General features: G+C 41.1%; 1 protein-coding gene across 1 annotated transcript in view; it reads right to left on the bottom strand.

Moving 5' to 3' along the window:
* Positions 1-888: 888 nt before the first annotated feature.
* The window catches only part of LOC308609099 (phosphatidylinositol-3,5-bisphosphate 3-phosphatase MTMR8-like), a 212,584-nt gene continuing 192,278 nt past the window's right edge, over positions 889-21,194 (bottom strand). Inside the window, exons 14-15 of the mRNA XM_081222629.1 lie at positions 1,558-2,407; positions 889-1,127 (exon numbers count right to left, since the gene is read on the bottom strand). Coding sequence (XP_081078755.1) covers positions 994-1,127; positions 1,558-2,407 — 984 coding nt within the window. The 3' untranslated portion in view covers positions 889-993. The remainder of the gene's footprint in view (positions 1,128-1,557; positions 2,408-21,194) is intronic.

The following is a 21,194-nucleotide window of genomic DNA, read 5'->3' as shown; positions in this document are numbered from 1 at the left end:
CTAACCACTGCAGGCTGTGTTTCCCAGGCTCTCATATTTGTTGACTTCTAGTTTCCCTCAGTGAGACAGACGTTGAAAGCAGATTGAAGGACAAGAATGAGGGAAAGGAGAGGGTATTTATTCCTTTTCTCTTGTTTGGATACCCATGATAAGCCTGTGATTCTACTTTCTATCAGGTGACCCCTGTCCCTAGAGTCTGGACATACCTCCTCCCTCACCCCTCCAACCTAAGGGTGATGTTGGCCTCCTGCTGTCACTAAACTCTGGGTTAACTTCCTGTACTTCTTAGATTCTCTGCCTATCACCTATGTAACCAATTTCTTCTCTGTGTTAAATTCATTGTGACAAATATTTGGTAGTTTGTTTTCCTAGTTAGATCTTGACTATAAAATAGACTAGTGTAATTGCAGCCTATGATTCAAGGTGAGTGAATGGGAGACTCCTTGGTCACTTGACTCAAATAGGGTATTGGGCAACAGCCCCTGAAAAGGGTGAAGCCCCTTTACTTCACCACAACCCGGTGTCAGTAGATTGGCTGTGGACCCAAGTTTGGTTCGCTAACAATTAGCAGCCAGAGATTCAATGGAGATACAGGGCTGAGCAAGATGATGCTACCCTTATACCTACCTGAATTCTTCAGGACCTTGCTTCTAGGACATTACAGCTCCAAATTCTCTCAAGGATCTTGGTGGGGATGTATAGGCCATTGGGTTAGTTTTCTCTTTCAGTGGCTAGGCTCCTATGCCTGTTGAATGCCAGATCACTCTAATCCTTCCCCATGGCCAACCAGACCCTTTCCCCCAGTGAACTCCCCCACCCCCCACACACACCAACACAACAGCCCCCAGGATTTATTTTGTTGAGGATTTTATTGTGGAGGATAATACAGGAGAGCAGCTTCAGGCAAGTGGGTAGAGCTGTAGTATCCTCAAGTTACCTGGGTCCCCAGGTGGTTTTTTGGAGGCATTGTGTGTTTCTGGGCAGGCTGCAAGGTTACAGTTGGTGTTTAAGATAGCTAATCAACACAGGGGGAATATCCAGCTGGTCGATGGCTTGTGGCTGGCTGGCATGGCGCAGGGCTCTGCGGATAACTAAACGAGCCTGTGATAGTAGTGACCGTGGAGTGGCTACGGGAAGGAAAAAACAGGTCATGAGAAGCAATTCTCAGTGTAGTTCTCCCACCCAAGCTTACATCCATCCTGCCCTGGCTGCTGCAGCCCTAATTGCTCTCTCCCTTCTAATAAATGTCCCCTCCCTGCCCTCAATGCATGGTACCAATGGGGACACACTGAGGCCTAGAGAGGGCATGTTCAAGGCCACAAAACAGTCATGGGCAATGCCAGAAGAAGAAACTGGGCTAGTGTTATCCCCTACCTCATCTTAGTGATCCCTTCCCTAAAAAGGAATCTGTAACCTCTTCTCCACTGGGGCCCCAGGAGAGGGAAGAAGATGGTGTTTTCTCCAACTCATCCCAGAAGGATTAGCTTGGGGGGTGATTTGGGGCCCTCGGCCCTCCAAGCCAGGAGGCCTATTAGAGCTGGGCTGCCTGACACTCACCTCGGGCCTGTAGCAGCAATGCAGTGCCTTTATCATACTGTGAGTTCAGGTCCAGGGAGAGAGATGGAAGGTAGATGTTAGCACCAAAATCAATTAACAGCCGGATGTACTCTGGCTCACAATTATGGTGCAGGCAGATTTCGAGGAGGGTGCGGGGCTGTGGGACTCGAGTCAGCAGGTTCTGGTCAGTACAGTTGTAGTCAGGGTCTGCCCCATGGAGCAAAAGCAGGCGGAAACAATCAAGGTGACCGTAGACTGCAGCCAAATAGAGGGGTCCAGAACATGAAGCTATGTTCGATGCCCAGACTGGTAGTTTTGCCTTGACGTTGGCCTCTGCACCATGACCCAGGAGCTCCTTCAGGATGGCAACAGCACCGTCACGGGCAGCTGTGAGCACAGGAGAGCAGTTGTTGTAGATGCTACCACCAGGACAAGCACCAGCTTCCAAAAGCACACGCACACAGTCCAGATGGCCATGACTGACGGCGGTAAAAAGTGGTGTCTGTGCCTTGACGTCCAAGCTGTCAACATCAGCACCATGTGCCAGGAGGACCTGCAAGCAGCTAAGGTGGCCATAAGAAGCAGCCAAGCGCAAGGGTGTCCCAGGGACGCCCCAGCCACTTCTACTGTTGATGAATCGTTTATAACGCTCCTGGCGCAAAAGCTGGTCCAAGGTATAAGAGTCGTTGTTGTACACTGCTTGATTGAGAGCCTGCTTCTCCCCCGTGTCAGTGTCCTCCTCCTCTTTATCGGGCTGCAGGAGGGAGAAGATTTTGGTGATGTCCATGAGGTTCACCTTGGCTGATTGGAGCAGAACTATTCTCATTATGAGCAGGAGGATATGCCAGATCTGTGGATGATAGAAACAGGAGAGACTGAGGGCTCCCATCAAAAGCCTGGATGCTTGCCCCCCATCTTTCACCATCAGGCTCTTCACTCATGGGTCCCTTGCTTCTAACTCCTACTCCATCTTATTTCAGACCCCAGAGATGGCTGCCAAAATAGATCAGGCCATTTCACAGCCTGGTGCCTTTGCATATGCTCTTCTGCCTTCCCTTTAAACTCCTACTTCTGGGAAACCTTCCCTAATCTCCTCCTCCTCTGCTCAGGGATTCCAAAGGATTACAGCTAGTCTTTAGCTATGAACCTTCACATCACATTTACACTTATCTGTGGTTCATCAGTGTGTAAACTCCAGGGTGAGGACTCCTGTCTCCATCTTATTATTCCTCCACTCCCAGTAGAGCCTACATCATGGCTGGGGTGTTGGTAGATACATCTTCCTGGGTTCAGAATGTGTGGACTAATGAGGTGGTTCTGGTCTGGTAGTTGATAAGCCAACAGAATGGTGTTTTGTGGTGTCAAGCTGTAATCCCTGAGCATTCTGACATCCGTCTCGTGGGGCAGGCCCTCAACCCTACCTCTCAACCTTTTAGATGAGATTCAGCCTCTTCACAGCCCCACATATGTGATCTCCCCTCAGACTCAGGCCCCTCAGACTTCAGGCAACAGGGTTGCTCAGGAAATGGATGTTGAATGGCATTCACTGATTAAATAAAGAGGTGACATTACAAGTAAAAGTAAAAGGTGGATTCAAGTAAAACATAGTCAAAGAGATAGTAGGAAGTAGTTGAAGTTTCCAGGACAAGTCCTCCTCTCTGTCGACAACTAGTTTTTCCACCAGGACCATTTCAATCCAGGAGTCCCTTTGATTGCCAGCATCTTTTTGGGAACTATTGCTTCCCAGTCTCTCTGAGTCAAGCCTTTTCCCATCCTCTCTGTTCCACCCAGCCTGGAGCCTTGCCTCAACCCTCAACTCTTCTCTCCTCATTATTCCCAGGCCCTACAAAATCACCCATGGCCCAGTGACTGACTCAACCTAAACCCTTGGCATTCCTAGTCCTGTTCCTAGTGCTTCAAAATCAAAGTCACCCCCCTCAGTTGGTAATGTCATCAGGGTAAGCTGGTAGGGTTTTCAGAGGTTGAGTCTCCCTCTTCTCCCATACCCTGCAGCCCTGGGCTCACACCTCCTTTTATTCACTGTCCACCTCCACCCCTCTTTGTTAGCCTGGGACCTCAAATACACACCCATAGAATAAACTGTGAGGTGGGTGGGTGGGGTCTCCCTCAACTTTAGCCCCCCTGCCACAAGTCAGCATCAACTCCATATATGGTCTTTTATTTATTCACTTTTCGGGTGTAATTATAAGAAGATAATTTTAGAAATGAGGCAGACCTAAGTTTGCAACTCAGCACCCCCATTTCCTATCTGAGTAAGCTTTGGGAAAGTCTCTTCCCTTCTTTGGGATTCAGTTTCCTCACTTATAAGATAGAAATGATAGGCCCTGCCTCATGGGGTTGTTAAGAGAAAGAAAGCTACCATGTACTAGATCTTCAAAGGTGAGCTCCCTCTGTGCCTTCAACCTCTCCAATGGCTCCTCCCCCTCAATCATCTTTGGAAACAAAACACTTCTATTGTCCTTTGTCCTACTCTAGCTACTTTTCTTCTCTTCTCTCTCTTTTTCACCAAACATCTCCAAAGAGGTGTCTGCCATCCATTTCCTCACCTCCAATTCCACCCTCTGCAGTCTGTCTCTACCCACCCTCAATCACACACTGAGATATTTCTTTAAAAGTCATCCTTGTGGTTAAATCTACTGGCTGTTTCTCAGCTCTTTCCTTTTCTGACTTTTCTGGGACATCTGTCTCCACTGACCACTTCCTCCTATGGAGTCTTCCCTTGGCTTCCTGGCCAGCACACTCTTCTGATTTTTGTCCCCTGTAATAGTTTTGTTCCCCTTGGTCTCTCCTTTTTCTAGAGCTGTAGCTCTCACCTTTATCAGGATGATTTCAGGCCTACCGCTCCAAGTCCCCCAGCTCTCTCTTCAGCAAAAGGTATGTATTCACTGAGTTCTTTCAAGTACTTCAAAGTCAGCAGTATCACACCACCACTACTACTATCACCATCACCAAACTAGATCCACATCTCAGTTCCTCATCATCCAACTGGTCAACCAAACCAAACACCCAAGACTAATGTCAGGCCTCTTATCTCATTGTTCCGCTCGCATCTAATTGGTCATCAAATGTAGGATTTTACTTCCTAGAGGCCTCTATAGCCAACCCAATTGCTAGTGCTTTATCCAGACCCCCATCATCTTTTGCATCAACTGTTGTAGTAGTCTCCTAGCTAGTTTATCTTTTCAATAATTTCTCCACATTTTAGCTAAAGTGATCATTTAAAAGTACAAATCCTCTCTGTGTCAATCTTCTATTTTAAATCTTTTAATCACTCCCCTTTCTTTCAGAGTATAGCCCAGATGCCTTGCCAGGCTCACAGGTCCTTCATGAGAAAACCTTGGCCAATATCTCCAGCCTCATTTCCTACCACTCCTCTACTTATACCCCAAGATCCATTGATAAGGGAAGAGAAATGATGGCTGTTGATATATATCATGCTTCCTTCTGTCACATGTAACTCCTTCTAATGGGTTAGTTCCTTGAGTCTTTGCTCTTAATAGTACTATAGCAGTCATCACACTATATCATAACTCCTTCTACATAGGTCTGTTTTGACCCCAGTGCAGATTGGGAAGCCATATATGGAAGTGGTAAAACACGGTCTAGGATTCTGCTTCAATCTCAGCTCTACCAATTAGTAGTTGTGTGATCTAGGGCAGATCATTTAATCTCTCTGTGCCTATTTCTTCATCTGTAAAGATAGTATGATAGTAGTATCTGCCTCAGAGGGTTATTGTTAGGATTAAATGAGTTAATATCAATACATCTTAAATGTTTAGAATACCACCTGTATGTAGTACTCAGTAACTATTTTCACTATGATTTTTATTATTACTTAGGTCTCTAATTTCTATGGCTGTTGCTCCCTCCTGAGGTTAAAGCTCTATAACTTCAGAGATGGAATGCACATAATAAATTATTTACTTTAATTTCCTCAATTTAGAGATGGGAAAACCAAGGTTTAGAGGAGAGCAGAGACTTTTTCCTAAGGTCACATGGCTGTTATTGACAGTTGTCTCATTAGCAAGAGCTCAGAACACATCTATAATTGTGTGATTTTCAGAGCTATTTCACATAGTGGAATAGGTAATATTATTCCCATTTTGTGGATGAGGAAACTGAAGTCCAATAGGGTAAGGGATTTTCCAGGTGCCTTATATCAGGGCAATAGCAGGGCCAGAAATAGAATCCAGGTTTCCTTATTCCCCATCCTGTTCTTTCTACTGCCACCTGGAAAATAAACACATGCCTCTCCCCCTTGCCTCAAGCAATCATATTGTAGCTCTCAGGATCCTCATGTCTGAGGGTCATACTGGATTCCAGGATCTCAATCATAGAAGGTTGCTTTACAAATCATTTCTTCTGACAGCCAGTAGGGATTCTCTCCTTACTATTTTATTTGGGGGAGTGGTGTTCAGAGAAATGAAGAGGAAAGGGAGTGTGAAGGGAAATGCTGAAGCTCTCACCAAGGTCATACTATGAGCCCACATCAGGGCCCATATAATGAGCTTCCAGAGGGAGAACAAGGCATGACCCCAGCTACCTTGGACACTTGAGTGAATTGTGCCTCATCTCATTAGATAGGATAAAAAACCAAACTCATCTTTTGTCTAATCTCACCGTACTCTGGTTTATTAATCAAAGAGTTTCTATGGGTGACAATTCTGTGCAAGGATCCTCGTCCTGATCCCCAAAATGCAGGGGTTTTAAACCCTTTTTCGGTGGCATTGGCCCCTGTGACAATCTGGCTAAGTCTCTGGTCCCCTCAGAATGATTTTTAATACATAAAATATATAGAATTAAAGGAAACCAATTATATTGAAATACAGCTATCAAAATATTTTTAAAACTGCATGATATAGTAATAGAAGTTCTTTACTAACATGTTAAATAACAAGATCTACTAATAAGTTCTAAGTGATTATGAGCATAAATGACATTTCCAGATTTCTGCCACAACTGTAATATGATAGGGAATATCTATGATTTCTTCTGGTGACCAAGTTACAGGAACTAGTAATACTGTTGCCATTTGCTGCCTGCATTCATCCTTGAAGTAAATGGTAAATTTCAGTTAGAGATTAGGGGGATATAAAGGTGATTGTTTGCCCCATCTGTATTTTTGGACACTTTGAATTCTATCTTAGGCCCTCTTGGGTGGGGGGGGTGTCTGTGAATCTAGGTTAAGAACTCCTATGGGAGGGTGGCTGGTTTCAGTGGGCCCTAGAATAGTATGCCAGGCATTAGTAGACTATTTTTAGTACTCATCTTTCCCCCCCCCCCAACACACACACTGAGGAGCTCTGCCTTTCTGCCCTGAGCCCACCCTGCTGCATCCACACACAGAATCACAAATACTACACAGGGACACAAAGACAAAACTTCACCTTCCCTGTATTGCATAACCGCAGCAATTTCCCTCAAGAAGTAGGCCCATTTGTACCCCAGAGCCTAGGCAGACACAGTTTCCTGGGACAGATGCGGCAGGAAACCATCCTTCCCTCTGCGGGAAGGTTCCCCCACTAACCTCCCAAGCACCCCCAGAAACCAGACCCAGTGGAATCAGACTACCAAGGTGGTGATCGCAGGTCATCTGGATGGCAGCGCTTAGGGTTCACTCGTCCCTGACAGCATCATCGCATCCTAGGCTCCAGGTACTCACCAGGCTGCCCCTACCCCTCTGCGAAGCACGGGGCCCTGGTGGCCCCTCCAAGGGGAGCCCCCTACTGCCCCGGGGGCTGGTGCAGGCAGGGCCCTCAGTTTCCACTGTTAACAACACAGCCTAAAGGGCTGGCTGAACAGGTCCAGAGGGCTAATTTTAGGTTACCCTCCACCCTCCCTCCCAGGGCCGTATTATCTTACTAATGCCATACTGGGAGAGATCCCAGTGAGAGGAGGGCCATCCTCGGGGAAGTCCTGGAAGGACTGACAGGCAGGTGTCTGGCTGGGCCAGGACTCAGGCTCCTAGTGTGTCCTAGGGTACCCCTCCCCACCATTCATATGGGCTACAAGGCCAGACTCCTGTGCTGTGAGTGTTCTCATCCTTTCACCAAGGGGCCTGAGAAGGCCTGGTCTCCCTTAGCACACCTTCCTCCGGCCCAGGCCTCTTCTTTTTCTCTCCCTAACTTAGCCACTCTGGATTTCCTTTTTCCTTTTTTGAAGGACCAGCAACACATTGCTCTCTCCTTCCCCCACCCCAATGCCCCCACTCCCAAGAGTGAGGAGGATGGTGGGAAGCAAAGACCTCCATACTGGTACATATATCAACAAGGTTTTCTAACATTTAGAAGGCCTGATCATTTATAAATGCCTCCCCAGTCCACCAACCTACCAGGCTTAGCTTGAAGAAAATACCCACAGCCTCTCCACTCTTCTCACACCTAAGGCATCAAACCAGATTCATGTGTCCAGCACTAGGAACTTTATCAAAAGCTCAGGTCTTAAATGTATTGTTTTAGCTCCCTGGTTGCCATGAAATGAAGGAAGTGGTAGGGAGCTACCTTTAGAAATAGTCACATTATCTACTTTAGATGTCACCCAAAAGAAAGTGGAAGCCAGTGCTTTCTTCCCTCTGGGAGGAAATGCCAGCCTAGCATTTGGTATACAAACTGCATCACAAACCATCTGATCATGTCTGAGAAACACTTTATGGAGAAACAATCAAGAAGCCACTATGTGTAAGGTTCTAAATGCAGGAAGAACACATGAAATGTAAAATATAGTATCCCTGAAAGAGTTTAGAGTTTATTAGGAAAAACAGACATGAAAACAATTGTATTTCTCATAATGCAAAAATGCCAGAACTAAAAGCTGCCTGTGGTTATCTTGTGTCCTTGTCAATCTCCCAGATTAGTCTGGGAGGTTACTGCAGTGTTCTATGTCCCTACATCCACCAAAACCAATATTAACTTGAATTTTCCTGCAAAGATATTCCAGTCTATATAGAACATTGATCCCAAGACCTCAGAGTCCCTTTCTTTCCCTTCCAGTCACCAAGGAAGAGAAGGTTCCAGTCAGGAAAAAAGAAAAGCCAGTGAGGGAATGAGATATGTGTTGGGATAAAGCACTGGCAGCCCTGTTTCACATGATTACTTTGGTGTTAGAATCTGCACATTGAAAGGAAATTTCCACATTTCTGAGAGATGTTCAATGACTTCTGCTTAAATGCTTCCAATAATAGGACACTCTCTACAGCCAGAAGTAACACATCTCATTATTGGACAGCTCAGTTAGTCCTTCTTTCTGCTGAGCCTATATCTGCATCTATAAAGCATCCCTGAGGTCAACTGCTGATCCGATCTTCATTTACCCTTAGGACCTCAGAGAACACAGTTACTTTCTTTGCCCCAAAACAGCCCTCTAGGGATCTGAACCCAGGTATCTTATCCTTCATGTCACCTTATCTCAGTGAAAACAGCTCAGCTCCTTCAACTGTTTATTTCAAGCTGGTATCTATCCAGTCACTTCCCAAGTATTGTCTACCACACTCATGAAGTGGTCATGAAGACTGCTTACACATTAACAGTACCAGGGAATTCACAGGAAGTCAGATGACTTCTTAGGAAAGTGTCAAGTGTGTCTCAGTGTGATCAATGACTCTCACTATCAGAAACATCAAAAAGCATATCTCCTTCACCTCAGTTTGAGCCAGTGGCCTGTAGCTGTTTATTATGAGGTTTCATGCAAACCTGATTAGCAGCCAATAAACAAGCTATTATGATGCAGTATTATTCTTGAAAAAAAAGATTAGTAGGATTTTTTAATAGAAAATTTTGGAGATAATTGTATATTAACATACAGTTGTAAAAATAATACAGATATTGGGGAATATTTTCAACTAACAAAATTAAAATTAACATCACCCACTTTCCACATCCATTTTCCCTACACCATACACATCTCTCTCTCTCTCTCTCTCTCTCTTTCTCTCTCTCTCTCTCTCTCTCTGTCATCTGGTTAGAAATACACTTTCTGGTGTTTCTAGCAGCTGTGAAAACTCAGAAAAAAATATACATGTATTTACTCAGAGAGCACTAAGAAATGGCAAATTACTCAATTTCAAAGCTTTCAAAAATCAATTGTGCAACAGAACTCTTTAAGTATCCACTTAAATGACATATAATTCTACAAGAAAAATAAATATTGATGGTATTTTTAAAAGGTTCACTTAAATTTCTGTTTTATCCCCACAAAGGAAGTCATCCTCTTTGCTTTTTAATTTTTTGTCAGTTAGAACATGGTGGGAACGTGTACACTATTGAGGAGGCTGAGAGAAGCTATGACATTGATTCTGTGAAATAATATACTCCAGGGGCTGTTGAATAAAGCTTATTGCTTTTGAAAACAAACAAACAAACAAAAAATACAGAGATCCCCTGTAGACTTTACTATTTCCTCCAGTAGTAGAATTTTGCAAGACAATGCAGTGCCACAAGTAAGATACTGACATTGATACAGTCCACCTATCTTATTCAGATTTCCCAAAGTTTACCTGTAGTCATGTGTGTGTGTGTGTGTGTGTGTGCTTCTGTACAATTTTATCACATAGTAGGCTCTTGCATATACCACCACAGACAATATACAGAATAGTTCTATCACAATAAGGATACCTCAGATTTCCTTTTTATAGCCATATCCACTCCTTTCCCACTCTCCCTCCTTGGTCCCTAACCCTTGGCAACATCTAATCTCTTTTCCATTTCTATAATTTTGGCATTTCAAAATTATATAAATGAAACCATACATTTCTTTAAAAATATTTTCCATGTCTCTATTTGACTTTAAAAAAATATTTATTTTTCGTTGATGCACGCAGGCTTTCTCTAGTTGCAGTGAGCTGGGGCTACCCTTCATTGTGGTGCGCGGGCTTCTCATTGTGGTGGCATCTCTCATTGCAGAGCACAGGCTCTAGGCGCAAGCTTCAGTAGTTGTGGCGCATGAGCTTGGTAGCTGTGGCTCATGGGCTCTAGAGAACAGGATCAGTAGTTGAGGTGCATAGGCTTAGCTGCTCTGCAGCATGTGGGCTCTTCCAGGACCAGGGATCGAACGTGTGTCCCCTGCATTGGCAGGTGGATTCTTAACCACTGTGCCACTAGGGAAGTCCCAAAACCATACCTTTTGAAAGTAGCTTTTTTTCATCCAGCATGCCCTTGGGACTCATCCAAGTTGTTGCCTGTATCAAGTTTTTGTTTTGGTGGTATGTATGTACCATGATTTTTTTAACCATTGACCCAGTGAAGGACATCTGGATTGTATGTAGTATTTGGCTATTAAGAATAAGGCTTCTATGAACATCTGTGCACAGGTCTTTATCACTCTAGTAATATCATAGGCCTTATTGAGTAAAGTGATTACCCTAACCCTAACCCTAAAGTGATTACTCCCATTTTACTCTTCCGTGTCAGATTCCTTTAGCTATACTAGGGCCTGTGGCTTTTAATATACTTTTTAGAATAAGCTTGCCTATGTCTAAAAAAAAAAAAAACTTGATGAGATTTTGGTAGAAACTGTGTTAAGTCTATATAACAATTTCAGGAGAATTGACTGCTTTACTGTGTTGAACCCATGAACATGGTATTTTTTTAAATTGTTATTGGAGTATAGTCGATTTACAATGTTGTATTAGTTTTTGCTGTACAGCAAAGTGAATCAGTTATACATATATATATATATCCACTCTTTTTAAGATTCTTTTCCCATATAGGCCATTACAGAGTCTTGAGTAGAGTTCCCTGTGCTATACAGTAGGTTATTATTAGTTATCTATTTTATATATAGTAGTGTATATATGCCAATCCCAATCTTCCAGTTTATCCCTCATCTCCCCCCACTTTCCTCCCTGGTAACCAAAAGTTTGTTTTCTACATCTGTAACTCTATTTCTATTTTGTAGGTAAGTTCACTTGTACCCTTTTTTTAGATTCCACATATAAGTGATATCATATGATATTTGTTCTTCTCTGAACATGGTATGTTTTTACATTTATTTAAGTCCTTAATTTCTTTCATCACATTTTGTAGTTTTCAGCATATGTATCATGTACATATTTTGTTAAGTGTATACCTATGTATTTGAATTTCTTTGGATAAATTATAAATTACATTGGGTTTTGATTTCAGTTTCCATGTGTTCATGTAGAAATTTGATTTTTTTTGTGTGTGTATATTGATTTTATATCTTGCCACAGTGCTGACTTCACTAGTTCCAGTGTTTTTGTTTTTGTATATTCCTTGGGAATTTCTATGTAGTCAATCATGTCATCTGCAAATAGGGACAGCTTTATTTCTTCTTTTCCAATCTGAATGCCTATTTCCTTTCCTTTCCTTTTGCAGTGGCTAGAACTTCCAGAAATATATTGAATAAGAGTGGTGAGAGTGGACGTCTTTGCTTTTTTCCAGTCTTGAGGGGAAGCATTTAGTCTTTCATCATTAGGTATGATGTTAATTGTAGTATTTTTTTATAGATGCCCATTGTTTTATAGACAAAAATCTAGGTTCACGAAATTCCCCTCTATTCATATTTCACTGAGAGTCTATATCAGGAATGGATGTTGGATTTTGTTAAATGCTTTTACTGCATCAATAGATGTGGTCGTGTAAGTTTTCTTCTTTAACCTGTTCCTATGGTGGATTATGCTCGTTGATTTTGAAATGTTGAATCAGCCGTTCATCCTTGGAACAAATTCCACGTGGTAATGGTGTATAATTTTTTTAATGCATTGTGGGATTAGGTTCGCTAATGTTTTGGCAAGAAATTTTATGTTTAAGTTGATGAGAAATATTGGTGTGTAGATTTCTTTTTTTTTCTTCTCTCTTTGATTTTGGTATCAGGGTAATACTGACCTCCCAAAATGAGTTTAGAAGTCTACTCTTTTCTTCTGTTTCTGGAGGAGATTGTGTAAATCCATAAGATTGGTGTTAGTTCTTTAAATGTTTGGTAGAATTCTCCAGTGAAACCATCTGGGCCTTGAGATTATGGGGGGAGGGGAGTTTTTACATAAAGAATTGCAGTTATTTAATGGGTATAGAACTATTCATATCAGATATTTCATCTTTATTAAAGTTTTAGTAGTTTGTGGGTTTTGAAGGTCAATTTTCTCTAAATTGTCATATTTATAAGTGTGAAGCTGTTCATAGCATTCCCTTTTACAATTAATCAATTATTTTATTGTGGATATATATTTATCATTTTACTCACATTAAAAACATTATTTTTTTGTTTTATGTTCTGTTTTATGTATTGTTTTATGTTCACAGCAAAATTGAGAGGAGGAACATAGATTTCCCATATGCCCCATCCTTATGCACAAATAGCCTTCCCCTTTATCAACATCCCCCACCAGAGTGGGCTATTAACAATTCATGAACCTACATTGACACATTGTAATCACCCTAAGTCCATAGTTTGCATTAGGGTTCATGCTGCTTGGTGTTGTACATTCTATGGGTTTGGAAAAATGTATAATGATATGTATCCATCATACAGAATATTTCATTGCCTAATAATTACTCTGTGCTCCACCTATTCATCCCATCCTCATCCAAGCTCAAGCAACGCTGACCTTTTTATTGTCTCCAAGGCTTTGCCTTTTCAAGAATGTCTTATAGTTAGAGTCATACAATATGTAGCCTTTTCAGATTGGCTTCTTGCACTTAGTAATACGCATTTAAGTTTGTGTTGACCTAAAACAAATAGACTACCAAATATTTCTCCAGAAAAAATGGCTTTCTTCAAGATCAGCAGAGAATTGTAATTTGGGGTCTGTTATCATGGTGAGACATATGCAAGTCCCCCCACAGCAAGGAAAGAGGCACACTTTAAAAAAAATCTTTATTGGAGTATAATTGCTTTACAATGTTGTATTTGTTTCTGCTGTATAACAAAGTGAATCAGATATATGTATACATATATCCCCATATCACCTCCCTCTTGCATCTCCCTCCCACCCTCCCTATCCCACCCCTCTAGGTGGTCACAAAGCACCGAGCTGATCTCCCTGTGCTATGTAGCTGCTTCCCACTAGCTATCTATTTTACATTTGGTAGTGTATATATGTCAATGGTACTCTCTCACTTCGTTTCAGCTTATCCATCCCCGTCCCTGTGTCCTCAAGACCATTTTCTACGTCTGCATATTTATTCCTGCCCTGCCCCTAGGTTCATCAGAACAATGTTTTTTTTAGACTCCATATATATGTGTTAGCACACGGTATTTGTTTTTCTCTTTCTGACTTACCTCACTATGTATGACAGACCCTAGGTCCATCCACCTCACTACAAACAACTCAATTTCATATCTTTTTATGGCTGAGTAATATTCCATTGTATATATGTGCCACATCTTCTTTATCCATTCATCTGTCGATGGACAACTAGGTTGCATCCATGTCCTGGCTATTGTAAATAGTGCTGCAATGAACATTGTGGTATATGTCTCATTTTGAATTATGGTTTTCTCAGGGTATATGCCCAGTAGTGGGATTGCTGGGTCTTATGGTAGTTCTATTTTTAGTTTTCTAAGGAACCTCCATACTATTCTCCATAGTGGCTGTATCAATTTACATTCCCACCAACAGTGCACTAGGGTTCCCTTTTCTCCACACCCTCTCCAGCATTTATTGTTTCTAGATTTTTGATGAAGGCCATTCTGACTCTGTGAGGTGATACCTCATTTTAGTTTCGATTGGCATTTCTCTAATGATTAGTGATACTGAGAATTCTTTCATGTGTTTGTTGGCAATCTGTATATCTTCTTTGGAGAAATGTCTATTTCTAGGTCTTCTGCCCATTTTTGCATTGGGATGTTTCCTTTTTTGATATTGAGCTGAATGAGCTGCTTGTAAGTTTTGGAGATTAATCCTTTGTCAGTTGCTTCATTTGCAAATATTTTCTCCCATTCTGAGAGTTATCTTTTGGTCTTGTTTATGGTTTCCTTTGCTGTGCCAAAGCTTTTAATTTTCATTAAGTCCCATTTGTTTATTTTTGTTTTATTACCATTTCTCTAGGAGGTGGGTCACAAAGGATCTTGCTGTGATTTATGTCATAGAGTGTTATGCCTATGATTTCCTCTAAAAGGAGTTTTATAGTGTCTGGCCTTACATTTAGGTCTTTAATACATATTGAGTTTATTTTTGTATATGGTGTTAGGGACTGTACTAATTTCATACTTTTACATGTAGCTGTCCAGTTTTCCCAGCACCACTTATTGAAGAGGCTGTCTATTCTCCATTGCATATTCTTGCCTTCTTTATCAAAATTAAGGTGACTATATGTGCATGGGTTTATCTCTGGGCTTTCTATCCTTTTCCATTGATCTATATTTCTGTTTTTGTGCCAGTACCATACTGGCTTGATTGCTATAGCTTTTTAGTATAGTCTGAAGTCAGGGAGCCTGATTCATCCAGCTCCATTTTTCTTTCTCAAGATTGCTTTGGGGCTTCCCTGGTGGTGCAGTGGTTGAGAGTACCCCTGCCGATGCGGGCACATGGGTTCGTGCCCCAGTCCAGGAAGATCCCACATGTTGTGGAGCGGCTGGGCCCGTGAGCCATGGCTGCTGAGCCTGCACATCTGGAGCCTGTGCTCTGCAACGGGAGAGGCCACATTAATAGGGATTGCATTGTAACTGTAGATTACTCTGGTTAGTATAGTCATTTTCACAATGCTGATTAATCCAATCCAAGAACATGGTATATCTCTCCATCTCTTTGTATCATCTCTAACTTCTTTCATCAGTGTCTTATAGTTTTCTATATACAGGTCTTTTTTCTCCTAGGGTAGGTTTATTCCAAGGTATTTTATTCTTTTTGTTGCAAAGGTAAATGGGAGTGTTTCCTTAATTTTTCTCTCAGATTTTTCATTAGTTTATAGGAATGCAAGAGATTTCTGTGCATTCATTTTTTTTTTTATGGTACATGGGCCTCTCACTGTTGTGGCCTCTCCCGCTGTGGAGCACAGGCTCCAGACACACAGGCTCAGCAGCCATGGCTCATGGGCCCAGCTGCTCCGCGGCATGTGGGATCTTCCTGGACCAGAGCACGAACCTGTGTCTCCTGTATCGGCAGGCAGACTCTCAACCACTGCACCACCAGGGAAGCCCCCTGTGCATTAATTTTGTATCGTGCTACTTTACCAAATTCATTGATCAGCTCCAGTAGTTTTCTGGTAGCGTATTTATGATTCTCTATGTATAGTATCATGACATCTGCAAACAGTGACAGCTTTACTTCTTCTTTTCCAATTTGGATTCCTTTTTTTCCCCTGAGTGCTGTGGCTAAAACTTCCAAAACTATGTTGAATAATAGTGGTGAGAGTGGGCAACCTTGTCTTGTCCCTCATCTTAGTGGAAAGGGTTTCAGTTTTTCACCTTTGAGAATGATGTTGGTTGTAGGCTTGTTATATATGGCCCTTATTATTTTGAGGTAAATTCCCTCTGTGCCTACTTTCTGGAGGGTTTTTATCATAAATGGGTGTTGAATTTTGTCAAAAGCTTTTTCTGTATCTATTGAGATGATCATATGGTTTTTCTCTTCAATTTGTTAGTATGTTGTATCACATGGATTGATTTGTGTATATTGAAGAATCCTTGCATTCCTGGGATAAACCCCACTTGATCATGCTGTATGATCCTTCTAATATGCTGCTGGATTCTGTTTGTTAGTATTTTGTTGAGGTTTTTGCATCTATGTTCATCAATGATATTGGCCTGTATTTTTCTTTCTTTGTGACATCTTTGTCTGGTTTTGGTATCAGGGTGATGGTGACCTTGTAGCATGAGATTGGGAGTGTTCCTGCCTCTTCTATATTATGGAAGAATTTGAGAAGGATAGGTGTTAGCTTTTCTCTAAATGTTTGAACGAATTCGCCTGTGAACCCATCTGGTCCTGGGCTTTTGTTTGTTGAAAAGTGTTTTAATCACAGTTTCAGTTTCAGTGCTTGTGATTGGTCTGTTTATATTTCTATTTCTTCCTGGTTCAGTCTCAGAAGGTTGTGCTTTTCTAAAAATTTGTCTATTTCTTCCAGTTTTTCCATTTTATTGGCATATAGTTGCTTGTAGTAATCCCCCATGTTTCTTTGTATTTATGCATGGTTAGTTGTTACTTCTCCTTTTTCATTTCTAATTCTGTTGATCTGAGTCTTCTCCCTTTTTTTCTTGATGATCCTGGCTAGTGGTTTATCAATTTTGTTTATCTTCTCAAAAACAAGCTTTTAGTTTTATTGTTCTTTGCTATTGTTTCATTCATTTCTTTTTCATTTATTTCTGATCTGATCTTTATGATTTCTTTCCTTCTGCTAACTTTGGGTTTTGCTTGTTCTTCTTTCTTTGATTGCTTTATGTGTAAGGTTAGGTTGTTTATTTGAGATGTTTCTTGTCTCTTGAGGTAGGATTGTGTTGTTATAAACTTTCCTTTTAGAGGTGCTTTTTACTGCATCCCATAGGTTTTGTGTCATCGTGTTTTCATTGCCATTTGTTTCTAGCTAGTTTTTGATTTCTTCTTGGATATCTTCAGTGATCTCTTGGTTATTTCATAGTGTATTGTTTAGCCTCCATGTGTTTGTATTTTTTACAGGTTTTTTTCCTTTCATTGAAATCTAGCCTCAGAGCATTGTGTTCGGAAAAGATATTTGATAGGATTTCAATTTTCTTAAATTTACCAAGGCTTGATTTGTGACCCAAGATATGATCTATCCTGGAGAATGTTCCACTAGCACTTGAGAAAAATGTGTATTCTGTTGTTTTTGGATGGAATGTCCTATAAATATCAATTAAGTACATCTTGTTTAATGTGCTATTTAAAGCTTGTGATTCCTTATTTATTTTCATTTTGGGTGATCTGTCTATTGGGAAAAGTGGGGCGTTAAAGTCCCGTACTATGATTGTGTTACTGTCAATTTCCCTTTTTATGGCTGTTAGCATTTGCCTTATGTATTGAGGTGCTTCTATGTTGGGTGCATAAATATTTACTATTGATATATCTTCTTCTTGGATTGATCCCTTAATCATTATGTAGTGTCCTACTTTGTTTCTTGTAGCAGTTTTTATTTTAAAGTCTATTTTATCTGATATGAGAATTGCTACTGCAGCTTTCTTTTGATTACCATTTGCATGGAATATCTTTTTCCGTCCCCTCACTTTCAGCCTGTATGTCCTTAGGTCTGATGTGGGTCTCTTATGGACAGCATATATATGCGTCTTGTTTTTGTGTCCATTCAGCCAGTCTACATCTTTTGGTTGGAGCATTTAATCCATTTACCTTTAAGGTAATTATTGATATTTATGTTCCTATTACCATTTTCTTAATTGGTTTGGGTTTGTTTTTTTAGATCTTTTCCTTCTCTTGTGTTTCCTGCCTGGATAAGTTCTGTTTTATCATTCATTGTAAAGCTGGTTCGGTGGTGCTAAATTCTCTTAACTTTTGATGGTCTGTAAAGGTTTTAATATCTCTGTTAAATCTGAATGAGATCCTTGCTGAGTAGAGTTATCTTGTTTGTAGGTTTTTCCCTTTCATCACTTTAAATATGTCTTGACACTCCCTTCTGGTCTGCACAGTTTCTGCTGAAAGTTCAGCTATTAACCTTAAGGTGATCCCCCTGTATGTTATTTGTTGTTTTCCCTTGCTGCTTTTTTATATTTTTTCTTTGTATTTAATTTTTGATAGTTTGATTAATATGTGTCTTGGCATTTTTCTCCTTGGATTTATCCTGTATGGGACTCTCTCTGCTTCCCGGACTTGATTAACTATCTCCTTTCCCATATTAGGGACATCTTCACCTATAATCTCTCCAAATATTTTCTGTCCCTTTTTTTCCTTCTTCTTCTGGGACCCGTATAATTCGAATGTTGGTGCATTTAATGTTGTCCCAAAGGTCTCTGAGACTGTCCTCAATGCTTTTCATTCTTTTTTCTTTATTCTGCTCTGTGGTAATTATTTCCACTATTTTATCTTCCAGGTCACTTATCTGTTCTTTTGCCTCAGTTATTCTGCTATTGATTCCTTTTAGATTATTTTTAATTTCATTTATTGTGTTGTTCATCATTGTTTGTTTGCTCTTCAGTTCTTCTATGTCCTTGTTGAACATTTCTTGTACTTTCTCCATTCTATTTCCAAGATTTTGGATCATCTTTACTATCATTACTCTGAATTATTTTTCAGGTAGACTGCCTATTTCCTCTTCATTTGTTTTGTTTGGTGGGTTTTTACCTTGCTTCTTCATCTCCTGTGTATTTCTGTGTCTTCTCATTTTGCTTAACTTATTGTGTTTGGTGTCTCCTTTTTGCAGGTTACAGGTTCATAGTTCCTGTTCTTTTTGGTTTCTGACCTCAGTGGTTAATATTGGTTCCATGGGTTGTGCAGGCTTCCTGGTGGAGGGGACTGGTGCCTCTGTTCTGGTGGGCGGTGCTGGATCTTGTCTTTTTGGTTGGTAGGACTACATCTGGTGGTGTGTTTTAGGGTGTCTGTGAACTTATTATGATTTTAGGCAGCCTCTCTGCTGATGGGTGGGGTTGTGTTCCTGTCTTGCTAGTTGTTTGTCATGGGGCGTCCAGCACTGGAACTTGCTGGCCATTGGGTGGAGCTGGCTCTTATTGTTGAGACAGATATCTCTGGGAGAGCTCTTGCTGATTGATATTATGTGGGGCCTGAAGGTCTCTGGTGGTCCAATGTCCTGAATTTGGCTCTCCCAACTCAAAGATTCAGGCCTGACACAAGGGTGGAGCGCCAAGACCCTGTCAGCCACATGACAGATGAGTGGCTCATTATCAAGGATATTAAACCACACAACAAACAGCCAGATGAAGAGATTCATAGGCTGAGGTTGAGAACAAAGAAACTTCAGTCCTCTTGGAGTTTGGAGCCCAGCACAGTGGCACATGGAGGCATTCTGCTTCACCCACCTGGAAGCTCTCTGAAACCCCTCCTTTTGGCTTTTAATGGTGGCTTCACTACACAGCCATGGTTTATTAAATCCTTAGTCATTGGTGATTAATTCAACCTCCAGAACCTTTCTCTTCCTTCTTGGTAATCAGGGTGTTGGCCTGAAAGTTCCAACCGTCTAATCAAGTTGGTTTCAGAACACTTTCTTTTTTTCCTTGCAGCACGTGGGCCTCTCACCATCATGGCCTCTCCCACCGTGGAGCATAGGCTCTGGACACACAGGCCCAGTGGCCACGGCCCACAGGCCCAGCCGCTCCACGTCATGTGGGATCCTCCCAGACCAGGGCATGAACCCGCATCCCCTGCATTGGCAGGTGGACTCCCAATGACTGTGCCACCAGGGAAGCCCCAGAACACTTTTATAGAGGGGAAAAGGAAGTTGGGAAGGCTTTAGTAAACAGAATTCATCACTTTTCATTGGCAGAGTCCTTGCCAGGAAAAAAGTCCTCTTCTTCCTTTTGGGCTCTGATATCCTCACAGGGCATGAGAGCTCCCCCTTCTTGTCTCCCAACTATTTAATTGAGGGTTCTCTTGCTTTGCTTTTACAGTTCTTCCATGTCTTTTTACACTTAATATCTCATTTATTTTCAGTGGTGGATTATTTTCCATTGTCTGGATGTTCCACAGTTTATTTATGAATTCACCTACTGAAAGACATTTTGGTGGCTTTCAAGTTTTGGTAATTATAATGCTGCTAGAAACATTTGTATGGGAGTTTTTGTGTGGATATAAGTTTTCATTTCCTTTGGGTAAATCCCAAGGAGTGCAGTTTCTGGAATGTATGGTAAAATTATGTTTAGCTTTGTAAGAAATAGCCAAACTGTCTTCCAAAGTGGCTGTACCATTTTGCATTCCCACCAGCAATGAACAAGGGCTCCTATTATTCCAGATCCTTCTCAGCATTTGGTATTCTCAGTGTTCAGGATTTTGGCAATTCTAATAGGTGTGTAGTAGTATCTCATTTTTTTTATTTTGCATTTCCCTGATGAATATGATGTAAGCATCTTTTCATATGCATATTTGCTCTCTGTATATCTTTTTTGGTGAGGTGTCTGTTATGACATTTGTCCCATTTTTTAATTGGGTTGTTTGTTTCCTTATTGTTAAGTTTTAAGAGTTCTTTGTGTAATTTGTATAGAAGTCCTTCATCAGATGTGTCTTTTGTGAATATTTTCTCCCAGTCTTTGGCTTCTCATTCTCTTAAAAGTGTCTTTTGCTGATCAGACTTAAAAAAAATTTAACTAAGTCTTGCTTATCAATAATTTCTTTCATGGATCATGCCTTTGGTGTTGTACCTAAAAAGTCATTGCCATACCCAAGGTCATCTAGGTTTTCTTCTAGGTTATCTTCTAGGAGTTTTATAGTTTTCCATTTTACACGTAGGTCTGTGATCCATATTTAGTTAATTTTTGTGTAAGTGTAAAGTCTGTGTCTAGACTCATTTTTTTTTGCATGTGGATGTCCAGTTGTTCCAGCACCATTTGTTGAAAAGACAATCTTTGCTCCATAGTATTGCCTTTGCTACTTTGTCAAAGATCAGTTGACTATATTTATGTGGGTCTATTTCTGAGCTTTCCATTTATCTATTTGTCTATTCTTTGCCAATAACATACTGTCTTGGTTACTGTAGATTTATAGTAAGTCTTGAAGTCGAGTAGTGTCTGCTCTCCATTGTTCTTCTCCTTCA

Source organism: Mesoplodon bidens, assembly GCF_964165515.1.
Source record: "Mesoplodon bidens genome assembly, chromosome: X".
Taxonomy (NCBI): Eukaryota; Metazoa; Chordata; class Mammalia; order Artiodactyla; family Ziphiidae; genus Mesoplodon; species Mesoplodon bidens.
The sequence above is the reverse complement of the archived record's forward strand: the minus strand, read 5'-3'. Positions and strand labels throughout refer to the sequence as shown.